Source organism: Macaca fascicularis, chromosome 3 (assembly GCF_037993035.2).
Source record: "Macaca fascicularis isolate 582-1 chromosome 3, T2T-MFA8v1.1".
NCBI lineage: Eukaryota > Metazoa > Chordata > Mammalia > Primates > Cercopithecidae > Macaca > Macaca fascicularis.
This window is the reverse complement of record NC_088377.1, coordinates 58,362,470-58,387,811: the sequence shown is the minus strand read 5'-3', so window position 1 is coordinate 58,387,811 and position 25,342 is coordinate 58,362,470. Positions and strand designations below refer to the sequence as shown.

The 25,342-nt window shown below is 46.2% G+C and overlaps 1 protein-coding gene across 5 annotated transcripts in view; it reads right to left on the bottom strand.

Moving 5' to 3' along the window:
• Positions 1-25,342, bottom strand: part of GALNT17 (polypeptide N-acetylgalactosaminyltransferase 17) — a 611,589-nt gene that overhangs the window by 54,516 nt on the left and 531,731 nt on the right. For 3 of the 5 annotated variants that reach the window (XM_065541829.2, XM_005549422.5, XM_065541831.2), the window contains one exon: positions 3,003-3,188. The exons of the other annotated variants lie outside the window; for them this stretch is intronic. In XM_065541829.2, coding sequence (XP_065397901.1) covers positions 3,003-3,188 — 186 coding nt within the window. The remainder of the gene's footprint in view (positions 1-3,002; positions 3,189-25,342) is intronic. 5 annotated transcript variants of the gene reach the window in all.

The window sequence follows — 25,342 nt, the reverse complement described above, 5'->3', positions numbered from 1 at the left end:
TGTCAAATTTATTCAATCTCAAAGTCAACCCTGAGCAGTAACCTTTAACTCTTTGTTTTAATATATTTAGCATGATTCATGAGATGGTCTTTTTTTTTTTTTCTGAGATGATGTCTGGCTCTTGTTGCCCAGGCCGGAGTGCAATGGTGCGATCTTGGCTCACTGCAACCTCTGTCTCCCAGGTTCAAGTGATTCTCCTACCTCAGCCTCCCAAGTAGCTGGGATTACAGGCATGCACCACCACGCCCAACTAACTTTGCATTTTTAGTGGAGACAGGATTTCTCCATGTTGGTCAGGCTGGTCTCAAACTCCCGACCTCAGGTGATCTGCCCCACCTCGGCCTCCCAAAGTACTGGGATTACAGGCGTGAGCTAATGGTCATTTTTAAAAAGGCTGGTAGGTTACCACTGGCATTTGGGACAAGAGATTGTCTGCAGTCACGGACAAAGCACTTGGCTACAGTCAAAAGACTTGAGTTATTTGTAACTCTAAGTCACATCACCATTCCAGGTCAAAACTTGAGGCCAGGTGCAGTGTCTCACGCCTGTAATCCCAGCATTTTGGGAAGCTGAGGTGGGAGGATTGCTTGAGCCGAAGAGTTTGAGACCAGCCTGGGCAACCTGGCAAAACCTCGTCTCTACAAAAAATATAGAAGTTAGACAGGTAGAGGGCGCACGCCTGTGGTCCCAGCTATTCAGGAGGCTGAGGTGGGAGGATGGCTTGAACCTGGGAGATGGAAGTTACAGGGAACCAAGATCGTGCCACTACACTCCAGTCTGGGTGACAGAGTGAGACCCTATCTCAAAAAAATAAACAATTCCCCTTTACAAAGCAGGAATAATAATACCGATTTCACTATTTCACAGGGCTGGGGTGACGTTTTGTATGAGGACCTGAACTGACATCCCTGCCCATGTGCTTTGTGTGGGGCCTTAAGCAAGCCCCTTTTAGCTTCTCATAGCTTCAATTTCTTCATCTGTAAAATGAACATCACAAAACGTTCATATCAAGCTAGCATTTATGGAACACTTAATATTTGCTAAGCTGTGTTCTCAGCCTTATTTTATCTTCACGGGCATCCTATCAGGTAAATTTTAACAATTCGTGTTTATAGATGAGGAAACTGAGGCAGACAGTTCTTACGTCATGAGGTTGTTATGAGAATTAAATGAGATATTACAAATAACGATTTATTAGGTACCTGGGACATAGTAAGTGCTCAACAAATGTTACCTATATTTAAATAATAATGGCTAAAAGCACTTAATTGCTTAATAAAAGTGCTAAGTGGCCAGAAGGGGTTTTTTAATTCTTGAGAATGTATTTCAAAACCTATAACAACACTGAATAAATTCCTCACTTTTATCTTCTTGACCCGCAAATCTGGCACATATCCAACCGTATTTCTTCTGTTCCGGGCTCTAGCCTCCTGACACACAGGGGTTGTCATCTCTGAATGGGCACCACTCCAGGTGACTTTCCAGCATGGCTCAGACACCTATGGGTGCTCTGGCTGAGGAGATAAACTGACCTGTGGCTGAGGGTGCAAGTCACGCCACTGTGCAGCATAGGACGAACCACGCATCCTGTGCCAGGTGCCACTCTCAGCATGCCACATGTATGAATTCATTTAGTTCTTACAATCACCCCAGGAAGGAGAATCTGCTATTATCCTCATTTTACAGCTGAGGAAAATAAGGCACAGTTGACCCTCTATATCCACGGTTTCTACATCCATTGGTTCAACCAACTGCAGACTGAAAATATTTTTTAAAAGCCCAGCAAGAACAATATAACAATAAAAAAACACAAATAAAGCATAAGAAGTATTCACATAGCATTTACATTGTATTATCTATAAGTAATCTAGAGATGATTCAGCCATAAAAATAAATAATTTAACAGTATTTGCAATGACCTGGATGAGATTAGAGAGTATTATTCTAATGGAAAACCAAACACCATGTGTTTTCACTGATATGTGGGAGCTAAGCTATGAGGACACAAAGGCATAAGAATGATCCAATGGACTTTGGGGACTTTGGGGGGAAGAGTGGGAGGGGGCGAGGGATAAAAGACAACAAATATGGTGCAGTGTATACTGCTCGGGTGATGGGTGCACCAGGATCTCACAAATCACCACTAAAGAACTTACTCATGTAACCAAATACCACCTGTACCCCGATAACTAATGGAAAAATAAAATTAAAAAAAAAACCTTTGTGCTACCATATATATATATATATAGAGAGAGAGAGAGAGAGAGAGAGAGAGAGAGAGAGAGAGACACGGGAGGTTATGCTTAGGTTATATGCAAATACTATGCCATTTTGTATCAGGGACTTGGGCATCTGTGAATTTTGCTATCCACAGGGAGTCCTGGAACGAATCCCCTGGGGATACCAAGGGATGAATGGTACAGAGAAGATGAGTGGATTTGGTCAAGATCTCCTGATTCACAAATGATAGAGCTGGGATTCAAACCACGCTGACGTACAACTACCGCACGACACTCCTGTGGGACTGCAGTAACATGGAGATTTCCTTGGGCCATCTTCTGAGCAGAATGCGGAGGAGAGCTGAAGAACTAGGGGATTTGGCATAGAGTAAAAGCATACGACACAGGGCAGCTGGAGCTCCACGGGAAGTCACACACAGTGACAGGATGAAGGGTCTGCTGCCAAATATCTGGGAAAGAACTTTGTGGACATAGCATATGATCAAGAGCAGGGCAGCCAGATTAACATAATAAGACTGGGATTAACACAATAAGACTCTTCTAATCTCTGTAAGTGGATTTAAAGACATTTCCATTGTGCTAGCCCTCGCGTTAGGCAGGAGTTCTAAAGCTGAGACATCTGTGAACCCCTTTGAAGTGCATTCATAATTTTTCTAAGCATGAGCATTTTCTGGGGAGGAACGATTGGTTTATTAAAGAAATCGTGACCAAATAGTAAGGATCACTGTTCTGGGGTGGTGGGGAAAGGCTGGTGATCCCTACCTCCAGCGGCAGGTTCCACGCTATGTACACATGAGACTTATAATCGTCCATCCAGACCTCAGCAACGCGGAGAGCATTCCTCTTGGTGTAGAAGCCGATGTTGCTATTATATGGCTTCTTCTTCCGCTCAATGTGGGCCACCCGTGAGCAAGGAAGGACCTCCATGCTGCCCCCACAGAGCCATACCTAGGGGTACAAAGATTTCATCAGCCTGAAAAAGAAATTCCCAGAGGCTATGCCCCCTCCCCAAGCCCAAAAGCAATGGTTCAGCTGACTTTGCATACATGTGAAATACATTTTAATATATAAAGCCAATGAGAGGTTGTGCACGGCGGCTCATGCCTGTAATCCCAGCACTTTGGGAGGCCGAGGTGGGCAGATCACTTGAGTTCAGGAGTTAGAGACCAGCCTGGCTAACATGGTGAAACCCCGTCTCTATTAAAGATAGAAAAATTAGCCAGGCACGATGGCATGCGCCTATAATCCCAGCTACTCGGGAGGTTGAGGCACAAGAATCACTTGAACCTGGGAGGTGGAGGTTGCAGTGAGCTGAGACCGCGCCACTGCACCCCAGCCTGGTTGACAGAGCAAGAGTCTGTTTCTAAATACATAAATAAATAAATAAAGCAAGCCAATGAAAGTTCAAGGCTGGTTTGTTACTGCTGTGTGGTCTAACATAACCTGACTAAAACATATAAAAAAGAGGCTTGTGAGAATTCTTATAGAAACAACAGCTCAGAATATAAAATCCACCTCTAGGTACGAAAGGCCCATAAACCTAAGCTGGCCATGGCAGCACAAGAGTTTTCTTAAGTTCTCAATAATGCACAACTGGCATTCCTGAAGGTTGCCTTTCCCACCTGGCTGAAGCTATGCTCTGCCAATGTAGAATGGAAAATTCATACTAAGAAACAGATCTTCTTTATTCATATCAGCACAAGCTGTGTATAATGATTTAGTTCTGTGGTGTGTTTTGTTTTGAGACAGGGTCTCTCTCTGTCACCCGGACTGGAGTGCAGTGGTGCAATCATAGCTCACTGTAACTTTGAACTCCTGGCTTCAAGTGATCCTCCTGCCTCAGCCTTCCAAGTAGCTGGGACTACAGGTATGTGCCTCCATGCCCAGTTAATTTTTAAATATTTTTTGTAGAGATGAGGTCTCACTATGTTGCCCAGGCTGGTCTCACACTCCTGGCCTCAAGCGATTCTTCCACCTAGGCCTCCCAAAGTGTTGGTATTACAAGCATGCGCCACTACTCCCAGCCTAGTTCTACACTGTTAATATGCTCTACTTTGGAGTCCTGTGGGTACAGATGCCAAGCCTTCTGGAAGCATCCACTCCAATGCCATCATGAGCAGCTGTCGCTTGCTATTACTGAACTATTCAGAAGGAAGGCTGCAATGATGGCTGCCTTTGAGGGATGCAAAAGCCCAAGGACGTGGGACTTCCCATCCCTCTGCACGGGGATGGCAGGCACCTAGGCTGTAAGGCCCTGCTCCAAAAGGAAAGCTGGACCATCCAACTTCTCTTGGTCCAGGTGGGAAAATAAAAAAATAAAAACCTTATTGTCAAGAAAAAATTAATTTATGGAAATGAAGTTCCCAGTACCAGTAGAAAAAAAGGAAAATGACAGAAAAGTTTCTGTGAGGGACCTGTGAGGCTGTTCTGCTGTGAAGACACTGTATGCTCTGCATAAGTGACAGTTTTTGCAGGTGAGCTGACTCAGGTGGGCTTTCTCCAAGATGAGTCACTTCAAGCCATTCCACCTTTAGTCTCCCAGTAACTGCCATAGTAAGAATACTGGGACACTCTTGAGTGTCGGCATACCCCCTTCTTGACTTTTGTTGACTGAATTTGGTGGCAAAATTTGTTTGGGTGTGTATGATGTTTTGTTTCTATTTCCCAACTTTGGTTATACTACAGGGAAATGATACAGATAGAAAATTCTCCCATAAAGCAAGAATCCTCACTTTGCTTGCTTCTTCCAGGAGGAACTGTAGGCTAAGTGGTTAGCAGAGAATAGATGTTCCAGACTTCTTTGATCTGGGACTGGACAGCTAGATGCCCTAGCATGTTAGGTTAGACCCAGCTGCTGGCCACGGAAGGAAGTCAAGGAGGCTAAAGGTTGGCAAAGGGCCTGGGAATAGAGACAAGAAATTGGTGTCTTAGAGACTAAAACAAGGCAGCTGAATTTCAAGGGACGGACAATATATAAAGAATCAGGGTCTCACAATGATGTTGCAAGACTCAGGGAATGAATGAGAAGATGTACCACATTCAAGGACTGGAAGAATTAACATTGTCAAGATGGTAATATACCCAAAATTGATCTAAAAATTCAACACAATCCCTATAAAAATCCCAGCTGGATTGGTTGAAGAAATTAACAAGCAGATCCTAAAGTTCATAAGGAAAAACAAGGGACCTCAAATAGCTAAAGCAACCTTGAAAAGAACAAACTGGGAGGACTTCACTCCCCAATTTCAAAATTTAATACAAAGCTACTATAGTCAAGACGGTGTGGTACTGGCATAAGGACAGACATACAGATCAATAGAATAGAACTGAGGTCCAGAAATAAACTCTCACACTTATGGTCAACTAACTTTCAACAAGGGTGTCAAGACAGTTCACTGGGATAAGGAATAATATCTTCAACAAATTGTGCTGGGACAACATGCAAAAGAATGGACATGGCTCCTACCTCACACCATATGAAAAATTAACTCAAAATGGATCAATGGCCTAAACTAAGAGCTAAAACTATAAAACTCTTAGAGTAAAAATTCATGACTTTCAATTAAGCAAATGTCCAACAATTGATTAATGCATAAACAAAATGTAACATATCCATACGATGGAATATTATTTGGGAAAAAATGAAATGTTGATACATGCTACAATATGGATAAACCTGGAAAGCATGCTAAGCAAAATAAGCAAGTCACAAAGGACTATATATTCTATGATTCCATTTATATCACATGTCTGGTAAATAAATTGATGCTTGCTTGGGAGGTGGTGGGTGGGTGGGGGCTGGAGGAAGGTAGAGTGACTGCTAATGGGTTTGGGGTTTCTTTTTAGGGTGATCAAAACATTCTAATATTGACTGTGGTGAACTTTGCACAGCTCAAACATACTGAAAAAACCATTGAGTGGCACACTTCAAATGGACGAATTGTAAGGGTATGTGAATATATCTACAAAGCCGTTATAAAAATAGATAGATAGATAGATAGATAGATAGATAGATAGATAGATAGATAGATAGATAGATAGATAGACAGACAGACAGACAGATAGAGAGATGGGGGAAAGTAGATGCAGGGGTGAATCTGTTTGGGGAGGCTCAGGAGGATGGATGGAAGCAAAGCAGAGCTCTTCAAGAACTCATTACTTAGCAGGGATGACAGACACAGGTGCATAAGAGACCTTAGCAAAAGCCTGAAACCCTATCATGAGAACGGAGGTGCCAAGTGGGAACAGAACCCACAAGCCAGGCTGACTTGGCACCACATCCTCCATAAACCATCCAGACCAAGGTCAGAATGGGTTTCACGCCTGGGGTGCAGCCAAACTGCCAAGAGGGTTCAAGTGGATGTAGCTGTTAGGAGTGGAGGTGAGAGGATGGAGAAGCCAGATGTTGGCTGTGTTAGCCCTGTGTTGGACACCAAGCCTTTTAAGCAAGGGGAGGGAGATGGCAAACAGATATGTGGCAGGAAGCTCAGCACATCTGTCCTGTGTGGCAGAGACATGGGCTTCCTGTCCTGGGCTCTGTGGTGTGGATATCAGCCAGCACACTCAGTGGGCATTGACCTAGGGTCCCTCAGCTCTCCCTGTAAAGTCTGGGGAGGACTGAGGGGCTCCTGGGCTGGCAGATGTCTTGAAGGCATGCCCCACTGTGGGGTCTAGCAAGCCCAGGGTGAACTGCCAGGGTCAGTGCCTGCCCAGGAATCCTGCTGCTGGCCTGGATGCCCACAACATTGCCATTGCCGGGCATGCATTGTGGTCATTATCCTGCCTGCCCCAGCCTACTCTGCACTTTAGCTCATCACCTCCAGTGACTCAGACTGGATTTAAAATCCTAAGCATGAACTATCATTAGCAGCACCTCTTGGGTGAGACAGAAAACGACGTCTCCTCTTGCTCTCCTCTCCTCTGCTCTCCACTTTCACAGCTCCCTCCCCTTAGAGAGGCCAGTATACCCGCTCTGCCTGCTCCAGACCCCAGGACCAGTCCAGTAATGACAGAAAACACCAAACACCAACTCCCTCATCAGCTCATCACAGATGAGGAAACTGAGGGTAAGAGAGGCGGAGTAAGTGATTTATAACCCCACAGTCAGTAAGGGGAGAAGTCAGAACCACACCCTCCACCACATGTGACAGCAGCAGGCACTGGCTTCTCTTGCCCAGGGAGAGCTGACCAACAGCCTGTAGACCGCTTGGCTCCTCCTCAGCCACAGCCCTGTCCCTCACTCCAGGTGCCTGGTTGGCACCTCTGACCTGCATTGTAACCACAATGATCAGGGGAAACAGTGAGGACAGAGCTGGGTGTATGCGTATATCCAGAGGAAGTTCCATGGATCTGGAGTGGCACCAATGATATCCTAGGGTAGGAGGTCAAAGCCTGCTGCTGCACAAAGCCATGTGGCAGCATGGCTGTGCAAGGGATGCTGGAAGATGCCTGGGAGACAAGTGATTCTCTAGGTCCAAGGCTCTGCTCTATGTTGCTTGGCAGTGAGCACCGGCAGAGCTCATGGGCTGGCTCTAAGTGACGATAAGCTGATGTGAAGTCTGCCAGTGGTTAAGCAACCAGGCCTACATAGCAGAAGGAAAGAAATGCAAGAAAGTGGACTGAAGGCTTTGAGCCTTAGCAATAAACCAACAGTCCAGCTAAGTCCCCTATGGAGGGGTATTCCCAGAAGCAGTGATATTCCACCTTGGCCTCCGAGTCCACGCAAGAGGCCTGGAAGCAAAAGGGGCACCCTCCCTCTAAAGGGAGCGATCCAGTTTATGTTTCTACCACACATAAGACCCAGCTATGAGTATCCCAAGTACAGCTGGTCCCAAGAAAGGGTCCTGTGGATCTGTTCTCTACATCAATGTTTACCAGCCCACATGGCGAGTTCCTAGGCGGGCTGAAGAAATGATACTGAAGGGAAATGCAGAGAAAGGTGGGAACCAGACCCTGATTGGCATGTCTCTGATGCCAAGGAGGAAGAGCAGAGGGAAGTGCCCAAATGGAAAGCACCCCAGGCTGTGGCTCCTCAGACAGTGGAGGCAGGACTCCTTCCAGATGGGTTGGAATGGGCCAAGTGGAGGGCACGCTCCAAGCTCTGGGATCCCTCCTGGGGGCAAAGAACCCACCGCAGGGTTCTCGGTGACCCCGTGCTAGGGAAGTTGGGAAGTGGCCATGCTTAAATGGATATGGGCCTCCAAGAGGTATGGTGACTCCAGAAACAGATACTCATCTATTAATTTATTTGTTCATCAAAAAATGATCCATTCAGGGCCTACTGGGCAGGGCAGGGGGATGAAATGAGAGGTGCTAGCAGACAAGGTCCTTGCTGTCATGAAGTGGGTAATCTAGGAAGGGAAATGCATTAATCAAAGAATCACAGGCGGAAATGCACCATCACAAAGGGAGTTTTTCCTTGAGGGAAAACAACACAGGGCTAAAAATCTAGCATGTAACACGGGGATGCAGCCAGTGGGCTCAGAGAAAGTATCCCCCAGGAAAGGATACTAAGGTGAAGTCTGAAGGGCTAGGCTGAGCTGAGTAGAGGAAGTGGGCAGCAGACCCAAGCCCAGAGGCAGCCAGCACAGTTGCAATGACCTTGTGAAGGAGAGAGCAGGGTGTGCTGGACTGTACTCAAAGATGGCAGCAACAATTCCACCCACGCTCGTTGGCAATGTGACTTTTTTGCTCTTCCTATAAAAAGGCTGAACCTATTTCCCTTCCCCTTGAATCTGGGCTGACTTTATTACGACTTCCATTGATTAACAGAATGCAGATGTGACGTCTCACACAACCCAAGACTAGGCCTTAGAGACTTTGCGGCTTGCATTTTCTTCCTCTTGGAATTCTGAGCCCATCAGGCTGTAAGGAAGCTAAGGATAAAAGACAATGGAGCAATAGAGGTCCAGCTATTCCAGACATCATGGCTGAAGACCAAGGCATGGGAGTGAGGCCATGTGAGACTGGACACCCCCAAGACAACCCATCAATGGGTTGCGTGCGTGCGTGCATGCCGTTGCGTGCGTGCGTGCGTGCCAGTGCGTGCATGAGCACAGCCAGCGCCATGTGGAGCAGAGGAACCACCTGGCTGACCCCAGCCCAAACTTCCAAACTTCAGAATCTTAATCAAATCAATTGTTATTGAGGGCACTAAATTTGGGCTTACACAGCAATAGATACACAGATACACAGAGGATATTCAAAGAGCTGAAAGAATAGCCATGTGGCTGGAACGCCAAAAATGGATTCAGAAAGTAGGGATGGAACAGAGGAGAGAAGTGGAAAACATTGGAGAGGCAGGCAGGGTTCACACCAGGCAATGATCTGGAGGTCATGTTAAAAAGAAATTGATCTTTGTTGTAATGAGAAGCCACTGAAGGGTTTGGGTTTGAAAAGATCACTCTGGCTGAACTGTGGGGAAAAGACTGGCAGCATGAAGAGGGGAGATGGAGAAAACAAGAAGGCCTTGCTATTTTGCAGGGAAGAAGAGCTGACAGCTTTAGCGACAGCAACAAAATAGAGACGTAGATAAATTTGAAGGTTTTTTTTTTTTTTTTTTTTTTTTTGAGACAGTCTTGCTCTGTCACCCAGGCTGGAGGGCAGTGGCATGATCTTGGTTCACTGCAACCTCCACCTCCCAGATTCAAACAATTTTCCTGCCTCAGCCTCCCCAGTAGTTGGGATGACAGGTGTGTGCCACCATGGCTGGCTAACTGTTGTATTTTTAGTAGAGATGGAGTTTTACCATGTTGGCCAGACTGGTCTTGAACTCCTGACCTTAAGTGATCCACCTGCCTCAGCCTCCTGAAGTACTGGGATGACAGGCGTGAGCCACCATGCCTGGCTGAGGGATTTTTAATAGGCAAAATCATCAACAATAGATTGGATATGGCTTGGAAGGAGAAGGAGGGTTATGAATGACTCCTAGCTTTCCTGCTTAGCCACTGGATATACTGAAGCTTCATTCACTGGGGCAAAAAGCCTGCCCTAACCTACCCAGGCCTCTGGAATGTGGGAGGGATGAGGCCAAAGAAACCATCACAAGACTCTGGGGGCTGGGAAGTCTTAGGCAGGACACATTGTTCTGCTTCCTGACAGTTGATGGTCCTGGAAGAAGAGGACACTATAGGAGGTGAATGTCCACAGGTGGGATTGATTTTCATCATTTTGGAGAGTCTTCAGGGACTTTCTTAGCCACTGGATATACTGCAGCTTCATTCACTGGGCCAAAAAGCCTGCCTAAACCTACCCAAGCCTCTGGAATATGGGAGGGATGAGGCAAAAGAAACCATCACAAGACTCTGGGGGCTGGGAAGTCTTAGGCAGGACACATTGTTCTGCTTCCTGACAGTTGATGATCCTGGAAGAAGAGACACTATGGGAGATGAATGTCAATGGGTGGGATTGATTTTCACCATTTTGGAGAGTCTTCAGTGGCACGTTGGTTTAATTACATCTTTTGATACATGTTTTATTCATACATTCAACTTCATCATTTAATAAATCCTTTCACTAGGCCCAGTGCAGTGGCATATGACTGGAATCCCAGCAATTTGGGAGGCTGAGGCAGGAGGATTACTTGAGGCCAGGAGTTCAAGACCAGCCTGGGCAACATGGCGAGACCCAGCCTCTACAAAAAACATTAAATAATTAGCCAGGTGTGGTGGCACAGGGTGGTGGTCTCATCTACTCAGGAGGCTGAGACAGGAGGATCACTTGAGCCCATGAATTCAAGGCTGCAGTGAGCTGTGATGATGCCACTGCACTCCAGCCTGAGTGACAGAGCAAGACCCTGTCAATCCATCCATCCATCCATCCATCCATCCATCCATCCATCCATCCATCCACCCACCCACCCACCCATCCCCCCATCCACCCATCCACCCATCCATCCATAAAATGAAATAACATTACAAACACCTGGATCCCACCCCAGCCCTATAAATCACATTCCCCAGGGATGAAGTTGAGGCACCTGGGGTTGTATGTAAAAAGGCCCCCCATGGGATTGAGATGTGTAGCCACATTTGGGAGCCACCAGCTTAGAAGGCTTCTAATATCGTTTCCAGGGTTGTGATCTGATGACTCAATTTTACAGAAGCTGAAAGAATTTAAGCAAGGGTTGTGCTCTGCCACAGCCTGGACAGCTGGATAGTAGCTTCAGGGACCCCAGGAAGAGCCACAGGCAACAAATGAGGATGCAGGGTGCCAGGTGCTGTGCAGGCCACCTGCTCCCCTGGGCACCTGTCACTGAGGAGCCTAGGCAGCCAGGGAGGAAAGAGGAGGCCAAGCCATCAAAACCAACATGACTGGTTCATTTATATTCACTATTCTCATAGGCTATGGGCTCCAAACACTTTTGATGTTTAAAAATGTAAAGCATACCTTCTCCAATATGTTTACTTTATTCATTTTTCAGTACATGCACATACTACTATGCTAATATACTTTACACATGAAAAATTTATAGATATATAGAAATCCAAAAATTAGAACATTAGAATATGAGAGCTAATATATTCCTCTTGTCCCTCTAATGGTCCACATCATCTTGTGTACCCCACTTTGGAATCCACTGCCCTAAGAGTAAGGGGGCTGCTCTCACCTCATGTCACAGAATTCTAATATTCAAGGTCTGGTCTTGTCCTATGACTTTTAGAGGCCAGGAGTTTCTCAAAAGCAGCAGGAAGTATCATTCAGGCATAAGTAGGTTTGCAGCCAAAATATTCCAGTGAGCGTTTTCAACTGTGTCATTAGATTGAGAACAGTGGGTGCCCTGATTATGTGAAAGCCACTTTTCCTGGGATCTTCAAGGCACTAACAGGGGGCAGCTCTCTCGAAAGAGCCTGCATGCTATTACAGCAGGTGGCCTGGAGCAGAAAGATGGTGAGTCCTCTCTCCCCACCACCCCCGTCACTCAAATTCAGCAAGGAAGCTGCTTATACCAGAAAGAAACCCAGGCACCATCCTCACCACTTCCTCCCTAGGCGCCAGCCAATCCATCACCAAGTCCTGCAGATGATGCCTCTTCACTATGGCTCAACTGCATCCACTTCCTTTCACATCCACTATGACCACCAGATCATCTTCTCCTCCCTCATCACCCTGGTGCAAGCTATGACCATCTGGACCACAGCCATCACTTCCGAATCCAACTCCATTCAGTCTGACCTCCACTCAGCAGCCAGGGTGGAACTGACCATTCCACGGCCCTGCAAACTTCGATGGCTCCCACCGACCACTCTGAAAATAAATCCTCAATCTTCATGTGGTCTTCAAAGTCTCCCCCTGCAGCCTCATCTCTGCAGCTCCCCGCAACCCCAAGGTATTTCTTTTTATCCTTCCCTGTGCCCCATTCCTATCCAGGACACTCCTTCCCCATCTGCCTACTTAACTCCTAATCAAACTTTGGCCTTCAGCTCCATCAGTACTTACTTAAGGAAGCCCCAGATAAAAGCAGAGCTCCCTATAACATGCCAGCATAGCGCTTATCACAGTTGTAATTTTATGAGCTGCCAGCATACGGGCGTGCAAAAAAATTACTTTCTCCGTTCTTTACTAGGCTGTTAGCTCAATGAGGACAGAACTGTGTCATCCTGTGTCCCTACTGCCCAGCACTGTGCCTGGAACATAAGTAAGTACCCAGTGAGTTCTGAGTTCTTAATCAATGAGTGAATGTGTGCATACACTAATGAATGGAGAGGGGCTGGAGGGAGTAAGCAGGGAAATTCTCTGGAGAGTGGGCCTAGGAGGTGGGAAAACAGGAACAAATTAAAGAAAGGAAAAGAAAATAGACTAGAGGATATAATATGCCAGGCAGAGAAAGTTAAAGTACTTCAACCAAGGGCCCTTATAGAACTCAACACCAGCTAAATTTGAGTCTCTGCCCAACCTCTCTTCCCACAAACCCAGAACCACCCTGGTGCTTCTAAGAACGCTGTTCCTTGGCACCCCTTCTGTTGCAAATCCACCCTACAGTACGTCGACACCAGCCAGCCCAGCCCACCCTGGAATCAGTGGGGAGATGTTCTCTAGCACGAGCTGAGATAGACCCAGGAAAGATGAATCATTTTACTCTCTAGTGGGGAAAGGCTACTGGCTCCATTTCTCCCAGAGGTCAGGCACATGCATTCTCCCCCGGAACTATTTTCTCATCTGTAAATGACAGAGGACGATCGCCGAGGTTTCTTTCAGCTCTGGCATCTCGAGAGACCATGGCCCAGTCTGCAGGACTATGGCCTCTGCTAACAGAAAACAGCAGACTGCAGAGACTGCCTACCCCAGTGTTGACTTTCTTGAGGAATCATCTGGAGACTGCCAGGAATTCCCCACCTAATGAATGTAGGAATGTTTTCTAGATCATGGAAGATAGACACTACCTGATCAGATCTGAACCACTGCTGGCCATATTAATACTTCCTTTAATTTGTCCAAAACTCCTTTCTAGGCAGCAGAAAGAAGTTTTTTTTGAATCTTTTCCTTTGATTATTCTTCTTCTTTTTTTTTTTTTTTTTTTTTAAGAGAGACGGGATCTCACTCTGTTTCCCAGGCTGGAGTGCAGTGGCATGACTGTAGCTCATGGTAACCTCAAACTCCTGAACTCAAGCAATCCTCCTGCCCCAGCCTACCGAGAACCTGGGACCACAGCTGAACACTAATATGTCTAATTTTTAAATATTTTGTAGGCTGGGTGCGGTGGCTCACACCTGTCATCCCAGCAGCACTTTGGGAGGCTGAGGTGGGCGGATCACCTGAGGTCAGAAGTTTGAGACCAGTGAAATCCCTTCTCTACTAAAAATACAAAAAAGTAGCCAGGTGTGGTGGCAGGTGCCTGTAATCCCAGCTACTTGGGAGGCTGAGGCAGAGCAATTGCTTGAACCTAGGAGGTGGAGGTTGCAGTGAGCCGAGATCGCGCCACTGCACTCTAGTTTGGGCGACAGAGCAAGACTCCATCTCAAAATAACATAACATAACATAACATAACATAACATAACATAACATAACATAACATAACATATAACATAATATAACATAAAATAAAGTAAAAAATAAAACTCTCCCTGTGAAAGCCTGTGGTCTATTTTCAGAAGCTTTCTTCCTGAAAGCATATGCACATAGATACCTGAAGTTAACGGAGATTTCACCACTGTCTCTTACTGTAACAGTGAAACAACAAGAAACTAACATAAGTAGTCCATTTTTGTTTAAGAGAAATTTACCCATTCTTGCATGCAGGTTAGGATAATTTGAGAGCACTGATATAAAATGCAAAGCAGCAATCATATAGTTTTGAAACTAACTCTGGGATTACAGGGGAAGCAGGTACACCACTTTTTTGTTATGTTTTGTTAAAGTTTTACAGGAGCATTGGGACCTAACCAAGGACGAAGAAGTTCCCAACCACTGGAGACTGTTGCTGGTGCCCAGATTATCTGCCGTCCTAGTTGCTTCTCGATCCCAGCCTCTACACACAGTTTCCCCATATCCCTCTCCCATAAAACCCTCCAGCCGCCTGGGCACGGTGCGCATGCCTGTAATCCCAGCACTTTGGGTCGCTGAGGCCGGTGGATCATGAGGTCAGGAGATCGAGACCACCCTGGCTAACACGGTGAAACCCCATCTCTACTAAAAATACAAAAAATTAGCCTGGCGTGGTGGTGGGTGCCTGTAGTCCCAGCTACTCGGGAGGCTGAGGCAGGAGAATGGTGTGAACCCAGGAGGGGGAGCTTGCAGTGAGCTGAGATCGTGCCACTGCACTCCAGCCTGGGCGACATAGCACGACTCCTTCTCAAAAACAAACAAACAAACAAACAAAACCCCCCAAAAACCCTCCAGCAAACTTGAAAAACTTAAGATAGTACTTCAGAAAACCAGTTCACTATTATCTTCTTGGTTTCCTAGCTCTCCAAATACACATGCCTTTCTTCCCATCAACCCTTGTTTCTCAAGTCCGGCTTTAGAGGAGTGAGCAGGTGAACTTGGGTTTGGTTACCTTAGGAAAGACAAAAACAGAATTTTCACAATGTTTTGTCATGTACGCTTGGAATACAGGAGAAAAAAGTTCATCCCTATCTGAAGAGGCCACATAGCATACTTTCTAACTGTACATATGACATTCTGGAGAAGGTAAAACTATGGAGGCAATGAAAAGATCAGTGGTTGCCAGGCGTTGGGGAGAGGGATGAATAGGCGGACAGAGAGGGATTTGGGGGTCAGTGAAACTACTCTGTATGATGCTATAATGGTGGATACACATCATTATATATTTTCTAAACCCACAGAATGTACAACACCAAGAGTGAACCCTACTGTAAACTGTGACTTTGGGTGATAATGTTATGTGAATGCAGGTTCATTGATTATAACAAATGCATCACTGTGATGGGGGATGTTGATAAAGGGGGAGGCTTTGCATGTGTTGAGGGGCAGAGTGTATATAGGAAATCTGTGTACCTTCTGCTCCATTTTCCTACAAATCCAATTTTTTTATTATTAAAAAAATATATATTTTTAAAGCTCAACCCTTAAAAAAGGGTATGTGTGCAGGGGAGTCACAGAGCCCAGGATTAAGTAATGCTTTGATGGGTCCCTGCGTGTTTGTGACCAGCACCTCCTGACATTCTGGTTCACAAGGATTTCTGGGGCCACACAGGCTCCAGCAGCCCCTAGAGCGATCTCCTGAGGACAGATGGGCTTTCCAGAAACTTCAGCACCAGGAGCCTCATTTGCATGGACTCCTTTCAAGGCTTGACCTTTGTATCTAATTTTGTATTCGTCAAGAGGGTCTCCCAGGCTGTGGAAGCATCAGACCCCATAGAACCTGAATGCCCTATACTGGGGGCATCCCTGTTTTTTCCCTCAGGTGAGATGCAGCGGGGATCCCTCTTTGGAGCCTGGCGTTTCCCCCAAAGCATGGAAATAAAGGAAAATCTTGAGTTCCTTCATAGGAAATTCTAGGCATCTAGCTAGCCCTAAGAAGTCAGTGAGCAACTTGATAACCAAGAAGGTAATAGTGGCTTAAAACAATAGTCAGGGAAATTACTCATGAGATGTTCCCTATAGAAACTAAAGATAATAGGCCAGGAATGGTGGCTCAAGACTGTAATCTCAACACTTTGGGAAGCTGAGGCGGGTGAATCACTTGAGGTCAGGAGTTTGAGACCAGCCAGGCCAAAATGGTGAAACCCTGTCTCTACTAAAAACACAAAAAATTAGCCAGGCGTGGTGGCAGGTGCTTGTAATCCCAGCTACTCAGAAGGCTGAGGCCAGAGAATAGCGTGAACTCAGGAGGTGGAGGCTGCAGTGAGCCTAGATTGTGCCATTGCACTCCAGCTGGGCGACAGAGCCAGATTCCATTTCAAAAAAAGAAAAAAAGAAAAAAAAGATAAACATCTTAGCATTCATTCCTGAGTTGTTTTTCAGAAACTGAGACCCCACTCAATGGATTTGCTGGCAGGTAAACCCTCGGATAAGGGGGAGTTGAGGACTGAACTCTGACCACAGTGCTTTGTTCTAAATTTCTTCCCAAGGGGTCTGGAGGAGGTCATGTCCATGAGGAAGCACTAACATTCTTTCCTGCTGACCTCAAATTTTTAGACAAAGCTTTGCCTCCTGGAGCAATCGCAAATCAGAAAATCTTTGACTCCACCTTAGACCTTTGGGTCCTGCTTCGAGATGTCCTACTTTTTGGCTGGGCGCAGTGGCTCACACCTCTAATTCCAGCACTTTGGGAGGCCAAGCGGGGGGGGGGGGGTGGGTCACCTGAGGTCAGGAGTTCGAGACCAGCCTGGCCAATATGGTGAAACCCCATCTCTACTAAAAATACAAAAAATCAGCCGGGCATGGTGGCACATGCCTGTAGTCCCAGCTACTTGGGAGGCTAAGGCAGGAGAATGCTTGAACCTGAGAGGCAGAGGTTGTAGTGAGCTGAGATTACACCATTGCACTCCAGCCTGGGCAACAAGAGAGAAAGTCTGTTTTCTTTTTTTTTTTTTTTTTAAAGTCCTACTTTTTTAGGTCAAAACAATGTGTAGCTTCCATGTGTTGATTTCTGACTTTGCCTGTAACCTCTGCCTCTCTGCCTTTAAAAACCCTTACCTAGGGCTGGGTGCAGTGGTTTACACCTATAATCCCAGCACTTTGGGAGGCCGAGGCAGGCAGGTCACGAGGTCAAGAGATCCAGACCATCCTGGCCAACATGGTGAAACCCCGTCTCTACCAAAAATACAAACATTAGCTGGGCGTGGTGGCGTGCACCTGTAGTCCCAGTTACTTGGACGGCTGAGGCAGGAGAATTGCTTGAATCCAGGAAGCAGAGGTTGCAGTGAGCCAAGATTGTGCCACTGCACTCCAGCCTGGCAACAGAACGAGACTCTGTCAAAAACAACAACAACAACAACAACAAAAAACAAACAAACAAAAACCCTTCCCTACAAGTAATCAGGGAGTTCAGGTCTTAAGCATGATTCTCTTTGCTGGGCGCCCTGCAGTAACTGCCTCACTTTCTCTGGCTGCAGTTGCAATGTCAGTGTTTGGGTTTGCTGAGCCAGACGGGCAGAGCTATGGTGGTTTCTGTAATACAGAGAGTGATGTCCCACTGCCTCTGGAGCATGTCTCTCTGATGTCTTCCTTCCTACTGACAGGAATTCTTCTTTTTATCAAAAGGAAGTCACTTAGGAAGCCATTTAAATCCATTTACATTGTTAAAAGCAACACTGGAGGAACTTTAGCGCATAAATTACGTAAATAACACCATCTGGTAATCCAAGCGCAGGCAAATTTTAGCCCTTTGTCTGATTCAAAACAACACAGGTTTCTGGCAAAGAGAACATTTTAACTTGTTACTTGCATCCTAACAATCATTTTCGGGCCTTTCTGGTAACCTTCCTCCCAGAGGAGCAAGCTACCCGTCCTGAAAATCAGGAGAGTTTTTCTCAGTGTTTCTCCCTGCCGTGCTGGAGATGGTGAGCTGACTCTCCCCAGTTTAAATGAACATTCTCTTTCACTAAATCGGACGGTTGCATAATGGCTTTCCTCCTGAAGTCCTTTTAAAAATTCCATTTCAATCTTCTGCTTTATTTATGACCACTTCTCAGAAATGGGATTTACAAATATGGACCTCAAGACATATCTCAATTGAAGAACGGCGGTGGTAAGAACTTCTAAATATGTGGATCCTCTTGCCAGTCAATGCAAGTCGTTTTTCTTAATACAAGATGAGGAATTAAGATGAAGTGTGGTGTGATGAGCAGTTCAGAGAAGTCAAGAAACGTAGAATGAAAGCAACTTGATCTATAGAGCCCAGAAGCAGGGTTAGGAGGACTTTTTTCTTCTCTTTTGATTTTTGTTGCTGTTGCTATGTACTGAAAAGAATAATATTGGTTTATTTTCACCATTTTAAAATTCAACCCAGGCTAGGCACGGTGGCTAATGCCTGTAATCCCAATGCTTTGGGAGGCCGAGCTGGGTGGATAGCTTGAGGCCAGGAGTTCAAGACCAGCCTGCACAACATAGCAAGATCCCATCTATATGAAAACATTTAAAAATTAGCTGGGCATGGGTGCGCATGCTTGTAGTCATAGCAACTCAGGTGGCTGAGGTAGGAGAATCACTTGAACCCAGGGGATTGAGGCTACGGTGAGCTATGATGGTGTTACTGCACTCCAGTCTGGGCAACAGAGTAAGGATCTGTCTCTAAAGAAATAAAAATAATAAAGAATAAAAATAAAACAAAATCCATCCCAGCCTTATGACCCAGCCTGATAGATAGCTTGTGACTGTCATAGAGGATCAGGGCTTTGATGTTAGAAAATTGGCTAAAAGGCCAGGTGCGGTGGCTCACGCCTATAATCCCAGCGCTTTGGGAGGCCGAGGCGGGTGGATCACGAGGTCAAGAGATGGAGACCATCCTGGCCAACATGGTGAAACCCCGTGTCTACTAAAAATGCAAAAAATTAGCTGGGTGTGGTGGCGTGCACCTGTAGTCCCAGCTACCCGGGAGTCTGAGGCAGGAGAATTGCTGGAACCCAGGAGGCAGAGGTTGCAGTGAGCCGAGATCGCACCACTATACTCTAGTCTGGCGACAGAGGAAGACTCTGTCTAAAAAAAAAAAAAAAAAAAGAATAGAAAAAAAAATTTGGCTGAAAAGTAGCCTGGGTCAGGCATGTCTAGGTTGGCTTTGTCCTTTTCTCCCTACCTCCTTTCCTTTTTTTTTTTTTGTGCTCCCATGCCTTCCTCTCCTCTCCTGCATTCCCTCTTTCCTACCACCCACTACTTCACATCTACTAGCTCTCATGCTATTTCTGTCCTCCGACTCTGACAGTTCAAACATCGGTCCATTAGTCCTTTCTCTACAACAGCTTCAACTAAGTAAGTAGTAAGCATTTTATTGTTCTTGGTATTCCCAGCACCCAGCCTAATGCCTTTAACTTCTAACAATTTACCTTCCTTAGTTATTCAATCCAGTGCCATCTACATATTTACTAAGAGCTCCAAGCTAAATGCTGCCAGGGATATAAAGATAATTCAGACATGGATGTCACTGCTTGGCTCATAGCCTTTATTCTTTCCTCAGAGCTTAAAATTAGAAAGCCAGGAAAGTATTGAAAACGACTTTAGAACCTTTGGTGTAGAAGCTGGCAAAGCAGGGAGGGTGAAAACATTGCATTCACTCCCCTGTCCATGCATGTCCTCCATCCTTCTACTGTCATTTCATTGCATTTTGCCTGGGATTAAAGGAGTTGGTAGGGCCCAATTATAGATAAACTATAAAAGAGTAGTGAATTATATTTAATTCTGTGTCTTCAACACCAAAGGGCCAGAGCGTTCAGACTGCATACAGTGATCTGAAGAGGACGGGTGTGTCCACATCCTTTAAAGAGCATAATTGGGCCAGGCACCTGTAATCCCATAATTGGGCTTGCACCTGTAATCCCAGCACTTTGGGAGTCCAGGAGTTTGAGACCAGCCTGAGCAACATGACAAAACCTCGTGTCTACTAAAATACAAAAATTAGCTGGGTGTGGTGGTGCATGCCTGTAGTCCCAGCTACTCAGAAGGCTGAAGTAGGAGAATCACTTGAACCCGGAAGGTGGAGGTTGCAGTGAACAGAGATCATGACACTGCTCCAGCCTGGGTGACAAGAGTGAGTGAGACTCCATCTCAAAATAAATAAATAGCATGATTGATGTCATATGGCCCAAAAGGCCAGAAAAGCTTGTGATCACTCTCTGGCACTCAGATTCCCTAACTGAACTCAAATTGGTAAAGGCAAAATAAAAGGCATTCCCAATTACTGGTCCCCTAAGTCTGCAGAAAGGACAGTGGTACTGGGTTGTCTAGAGTTTGGGGCTAGGACTTGGGAGAAGCCAGCACTGCTCAGCTGGCATGGCTCTGCCACACAAAACTGCACATCTGCACATTGGCCACCATCTAATATGGACTTCCTGTTCTTTATGATGCAGCCAGCCAGGCATGCCTGAGCTACCCCTTGGAAAGAACCTTGGCTGGAAACTTCCTGAACTCTTCTCTATTACTCAGAAGATGCTGGAAGGAGGCTGAAGTGGCCCTCACAGGGTTAACAAGAATTACAAGCCCGGCTTTAGGCAGAATTATGGTTAGACATTGATCAGGGTACACTTTAACCCACTTTCTTGCAGTTGCTAACTATTCAAGGTCACATAGCACACTGAGTACCTGCTCCCTCATTGTTCCTATAGATAAAATCTCTAACACTGCACCTTTTAACCCAATAACTGTTTAAGGTATGTGTGTGTGTGTGTGTGTGTGTGTGTGTGTGTGTGTGTGTGTGTGTTTTAAATCCTGAATTCCAGCAGAATGGCTAACCAACCTGAAGACCCCCACCAAGAAACCAACTCAGGACAGGCATGCAGTTTCTTCATCTTCCTGTCCCAAGACTTCATCCTCTTGCTTCTCAACCAATCAGGGATCCCCACACTTCAACCAATCACCCATCCTCTTAAAAACCCCTGGAAAACTCCATCCCAAACCTTTTGAGGAGGCAGATTTTAGGTTTCCTCCCATCTCCTCATTTCCCTGACCAGTGATCTTTCTCTGCTGCAACTCCTGCTGTTTTGGTGTATTGGTATGTTATGGCACAATGGGAAATTGAACCTGTGGTCCTAAAAAATGGCCCATGAGATGTAAGAATCCCTCATTCAAAGTCACAAAGCTTGGATCTGGTGCACAAACATGAGGTCTGTGCCAGGACAGAGTTCTCAACTGTGGACAGAGCTTGAGAAGCACCTTGCAGCAAGCCACCAAGCCCAAGGGCCTGAGATTGGGACTCAAGGTCAGGGCAGGTGGGCTGGCAAATGGAGAGAGATCCAGTGCTGACAGCTGGGTAATGGGGGCAGAACCACCCCTGCAGATGGGAGGAAGAGAATGAAGAGGACCCTAAAATACATCACCCAGAACTGGGCACCAATGTGGGACCCATGAGGCTTCGTGCTTTCCACAAGCTCTTTTGTCACTTCCTTGTATGGCATGATATTACAGAAGGATAGTCCTGGAGTCTCAGCACTGGATTCACATCCTGACTCTTGGTTGAGTTTAAATCAAAGTCATTGCCAATTACTACTGAGTTGCCCACAATTTGAGGCTAAGTCTCATGGTTGCCTAGCTACTTTTATGTCTGATCTTCAGTTTCCTTAGCCATAAAATGCAGCTGAGGGCCAGGGTAGGTGGCTTATGCCTATAATCCCAGTGTTTTGGGAGGCTGAGGCAGGAGGATCACTTGAGACCAAGAGTTCAAGACCAGCCTGGGCAATATAGCAAGATCCCATCTCTATGAAAAATAGATAAATAAATGAAAATTATTTTTAACTTAAAAAGGAGTGGGCCAAGCATAGTGGCTCACACCTGTCATCCCAGCACTTTGGAAGGCCAAGGAAGGAGGATCACTTGAGACCAGGGGTTTAAGACCAGCCTGGGCAACATAACAAGACCCCGTCTGTACAAAAATCTTTTTAAAAACATTAGCGGGGCATGGTGGCGTGCACATGTAGTCCCAGCTACTCAGGAGGCTGACGTGGGAGAATTGTTTGATCCCAGGAGTTCCAGGCTGCAGTGAGCTGTGATTGAGCCACTGAGTGGCTGCAGTGAGCCACTCACTCCAGCCTGGGCAAGAGTGAGACTCTGTCTCTTAAAAAAAAAAAAAAAGTAGCTCATGACAGCAGCTGATCTGAGGGTTGCTGTGAGGATAAAATGAGACAATGTATGGAACACTCATTAACATCATAGTAAATGCTGAGAAAAACCCAGGTAGTTATTATTTACTGGCCACGAGAATAGCTGTGTAGCTGTGAAGTGAGCAGTTTCCTGAGTGGTAGTGGTGCCACCACCTGTGTGTGGGCCCCTGGGAGGGGCAGGTTGGAGATAACGACTGTGAGGACCCAGAGGAAGTGTGGAAGTGATAGCTGCTGATGTTGGCACAAGGGTTCCAGGCTCACTGTGTGTCCCTCTTTCCACATTCTGGTTTTCCCTGTTGTACAGCCTGCAATGGGTGTGGGTTGTTGGTGAGTCAGGCCACTTCCTGCCCTGCCTGGCTATGAGGACCCTCTTGTCCTCCCCCTGGACTGCCCCGCAGACACCTGGACTGCAGCCTGGCCGAAGTGGCTGGAAGGTGAGCAAGCTGAAGGATTTCCTTGAGTGAAACTGCTGTCGAGTGGTGTCAGTGGGTTCACAGAGCCTTGGAGAATGTGTACAATTATCTGGCACTGCTCAGAGGTCCATGGGGATGTGCTCATGGCCACAGACATCCCTGGGAACAGTGGACAGAGCATGGACTCCAGCAGACAGAGGCAATGGTAGAGGTAAGAGGCTTGCAGAAAGCAGAGCCGTGGGCTTCCAAGGCCTGGAGGGTCCTCTGCCTGAAAGCCAGCCTGCTCAGCGCCAGTAGTTAGGGTCACCGGGGCTTGAAAATGGAGGGTGTCAACAGAGGACAGGAAAAGTTGTCACTCACACTCCTCTCCAGTTCTTGTAGGAGCAGGAGGAACTGGGCAGGCTATCAGGCCTCCAACTTGTCTCTCCATGCCTGTCGTTGTTTAAAAATAGCAGATTTGGGCTGGGCATGGTGGCTCATGCCTCAGGTCCCGGTGATTTGGGAGGCTAAGGCAGGCAGATCACTTGAAGTCAGGAGTTTGAGACCAGCCTGGCCAACATGGTGAAATCCTGTCTCTACTAAAAATACACACACACGCACACACAAATAGCCGGACGTGGTGGTGGGCACCTGTCGTCCCAGTACTCGGGAGGCTGAGGCAGGAGAATCACTTGAACCTGGGAGACGGAGGTTGCAGTGAGCCGAGATCGCACCACTGCACCCCAGTGTGGAGCGAAACTCTGTCTCAAATAAAATAAAATAAATAAAAATAGCAAATTTGGATGCCCCTTTTGGGACCAAGTCACCAAACATACTGTCTGTGGCAGGAGGCAACTCAAAAAGAAGCACGGTCCAGGCATAGGAGGGTTTCAGCCTCTCACTTGCTTTTATTACAGCCAAGAGGAGGTGTGTGACCTATGTGATTTCTCTGTGAACTTGTACGTGCAGGAACTACATCTGATAAACTAACATGCACTCCATTCTCAGGCTTGACAAAGAGAAAAGAGAGTGAGAAAATAGCTGTAAATTAAATTTAAACAGAGTGAATCCACTCTCCATTCTACTCATGAGATAAAAACAAGCTGAGTCCCAGAGGAAGGTGGTGGCCTGTGGCCGGGGCTGCCGGTGCTCTAGGAACAGCCCTGGCCCTGCCATCCTGAGCTGGGTTATCCTTTGCTTACTTCAACATTTAATGTTTTCAGAACCCTTCTTGGAGCTCTATCCCATCCTTTTCTTTTTGCATCAACTGCAAATAAAATCAACTAATTTTTAAAAAATGTGGGACTATGGGTCGGGCGCGGTGGCTCAAGCCTGTAATCCCAGCACTTTGGGAGGCCGAGATGGGCAGATCACGAGGTCAGGAGATCGAGACCATCCTGGCTAACACGGTGAAACCCCGTCTCTACTAAAAAATACAAAAAACTAGCTGGGCGAGGTGGCGGGCGCCTGTAGTCCCAGCTTCTCGGGAGGCTGAGGCAGGAGAATGGCGTAAACCCGGGAGGCGGAGCTTGCAGTGAGCTGAGATCCGGCCACTGCACTCTAGCCTGGGTGACAGACCGAGACTCCGTCTCAAAAAAAAAAAAAAAAAAAAAAAAAAAAAAAAAATGTGGTACTAGCCACTGGGTTAGAAGCTATGGAAGTCAGGAAATATGCGGTTTCTGAAATTGTGTTAAAATGTCAGTAAGGTTAAGGACAGAAATGCTATTCTCTGTTCCAGGATGGTATATCAGAGCCCAGGAACTTGGGGGCAAAAGCCAAGTCTAGTCATTACTGATGGAACCTGGGAAGGGAGGTGGCCTTAGGGGAGGAGAAATTGCCACACCAGAAGACCAGACATTCTAGGACATGGTGCCAGTCAGTGCTCCTGGTGATACTACATAATTTAAAGCCAGGGAAAGACAAATACAGATCTCATTTCACTTAGGACTAGGCACAAAATGACATTCACAACCATGACATGACCCTTCTATGTGAAACCGGGCCTGCAGGCTTGATATTTGCCGATTGGCAAATTACTCCATCAGTTGACTTCACAACTGAAGTCAGGTTTTTTCCTCTTCAGGTTTTTAAATGTAAACATCAGGGCTTTGATCAGGAGAGGATCCTACAAGTGGAGGAGATACTTATACACTGAAGAAATGACAAATATCAGTCCTTTTATTGAATGGAAATGTCTATTTTGTTCCCCAGAAGAAAAAGCTAGTGATACCCTTCTTGGGCCTATAACCATCTGTAATAGTCCATTTCACACTGCTATGAAGATACTACCCAAGACTGGGTAATTTATAAAGGAAAGAGGTTTAATTGACTCACAGTTCTGCATGGCTGGGGAAGTCTCAGGAAACTTACAATCAGAGTGGAAGGGGAAGCAGGTACTTCTTCACAAGGCAGCAGGAAAGAGAGAGGGTGTGTAGGAGGAACTGTCAAACTCTTATAAAACCATCAGATCTTGTGAGAACTCACTCACTATCACAAGAAC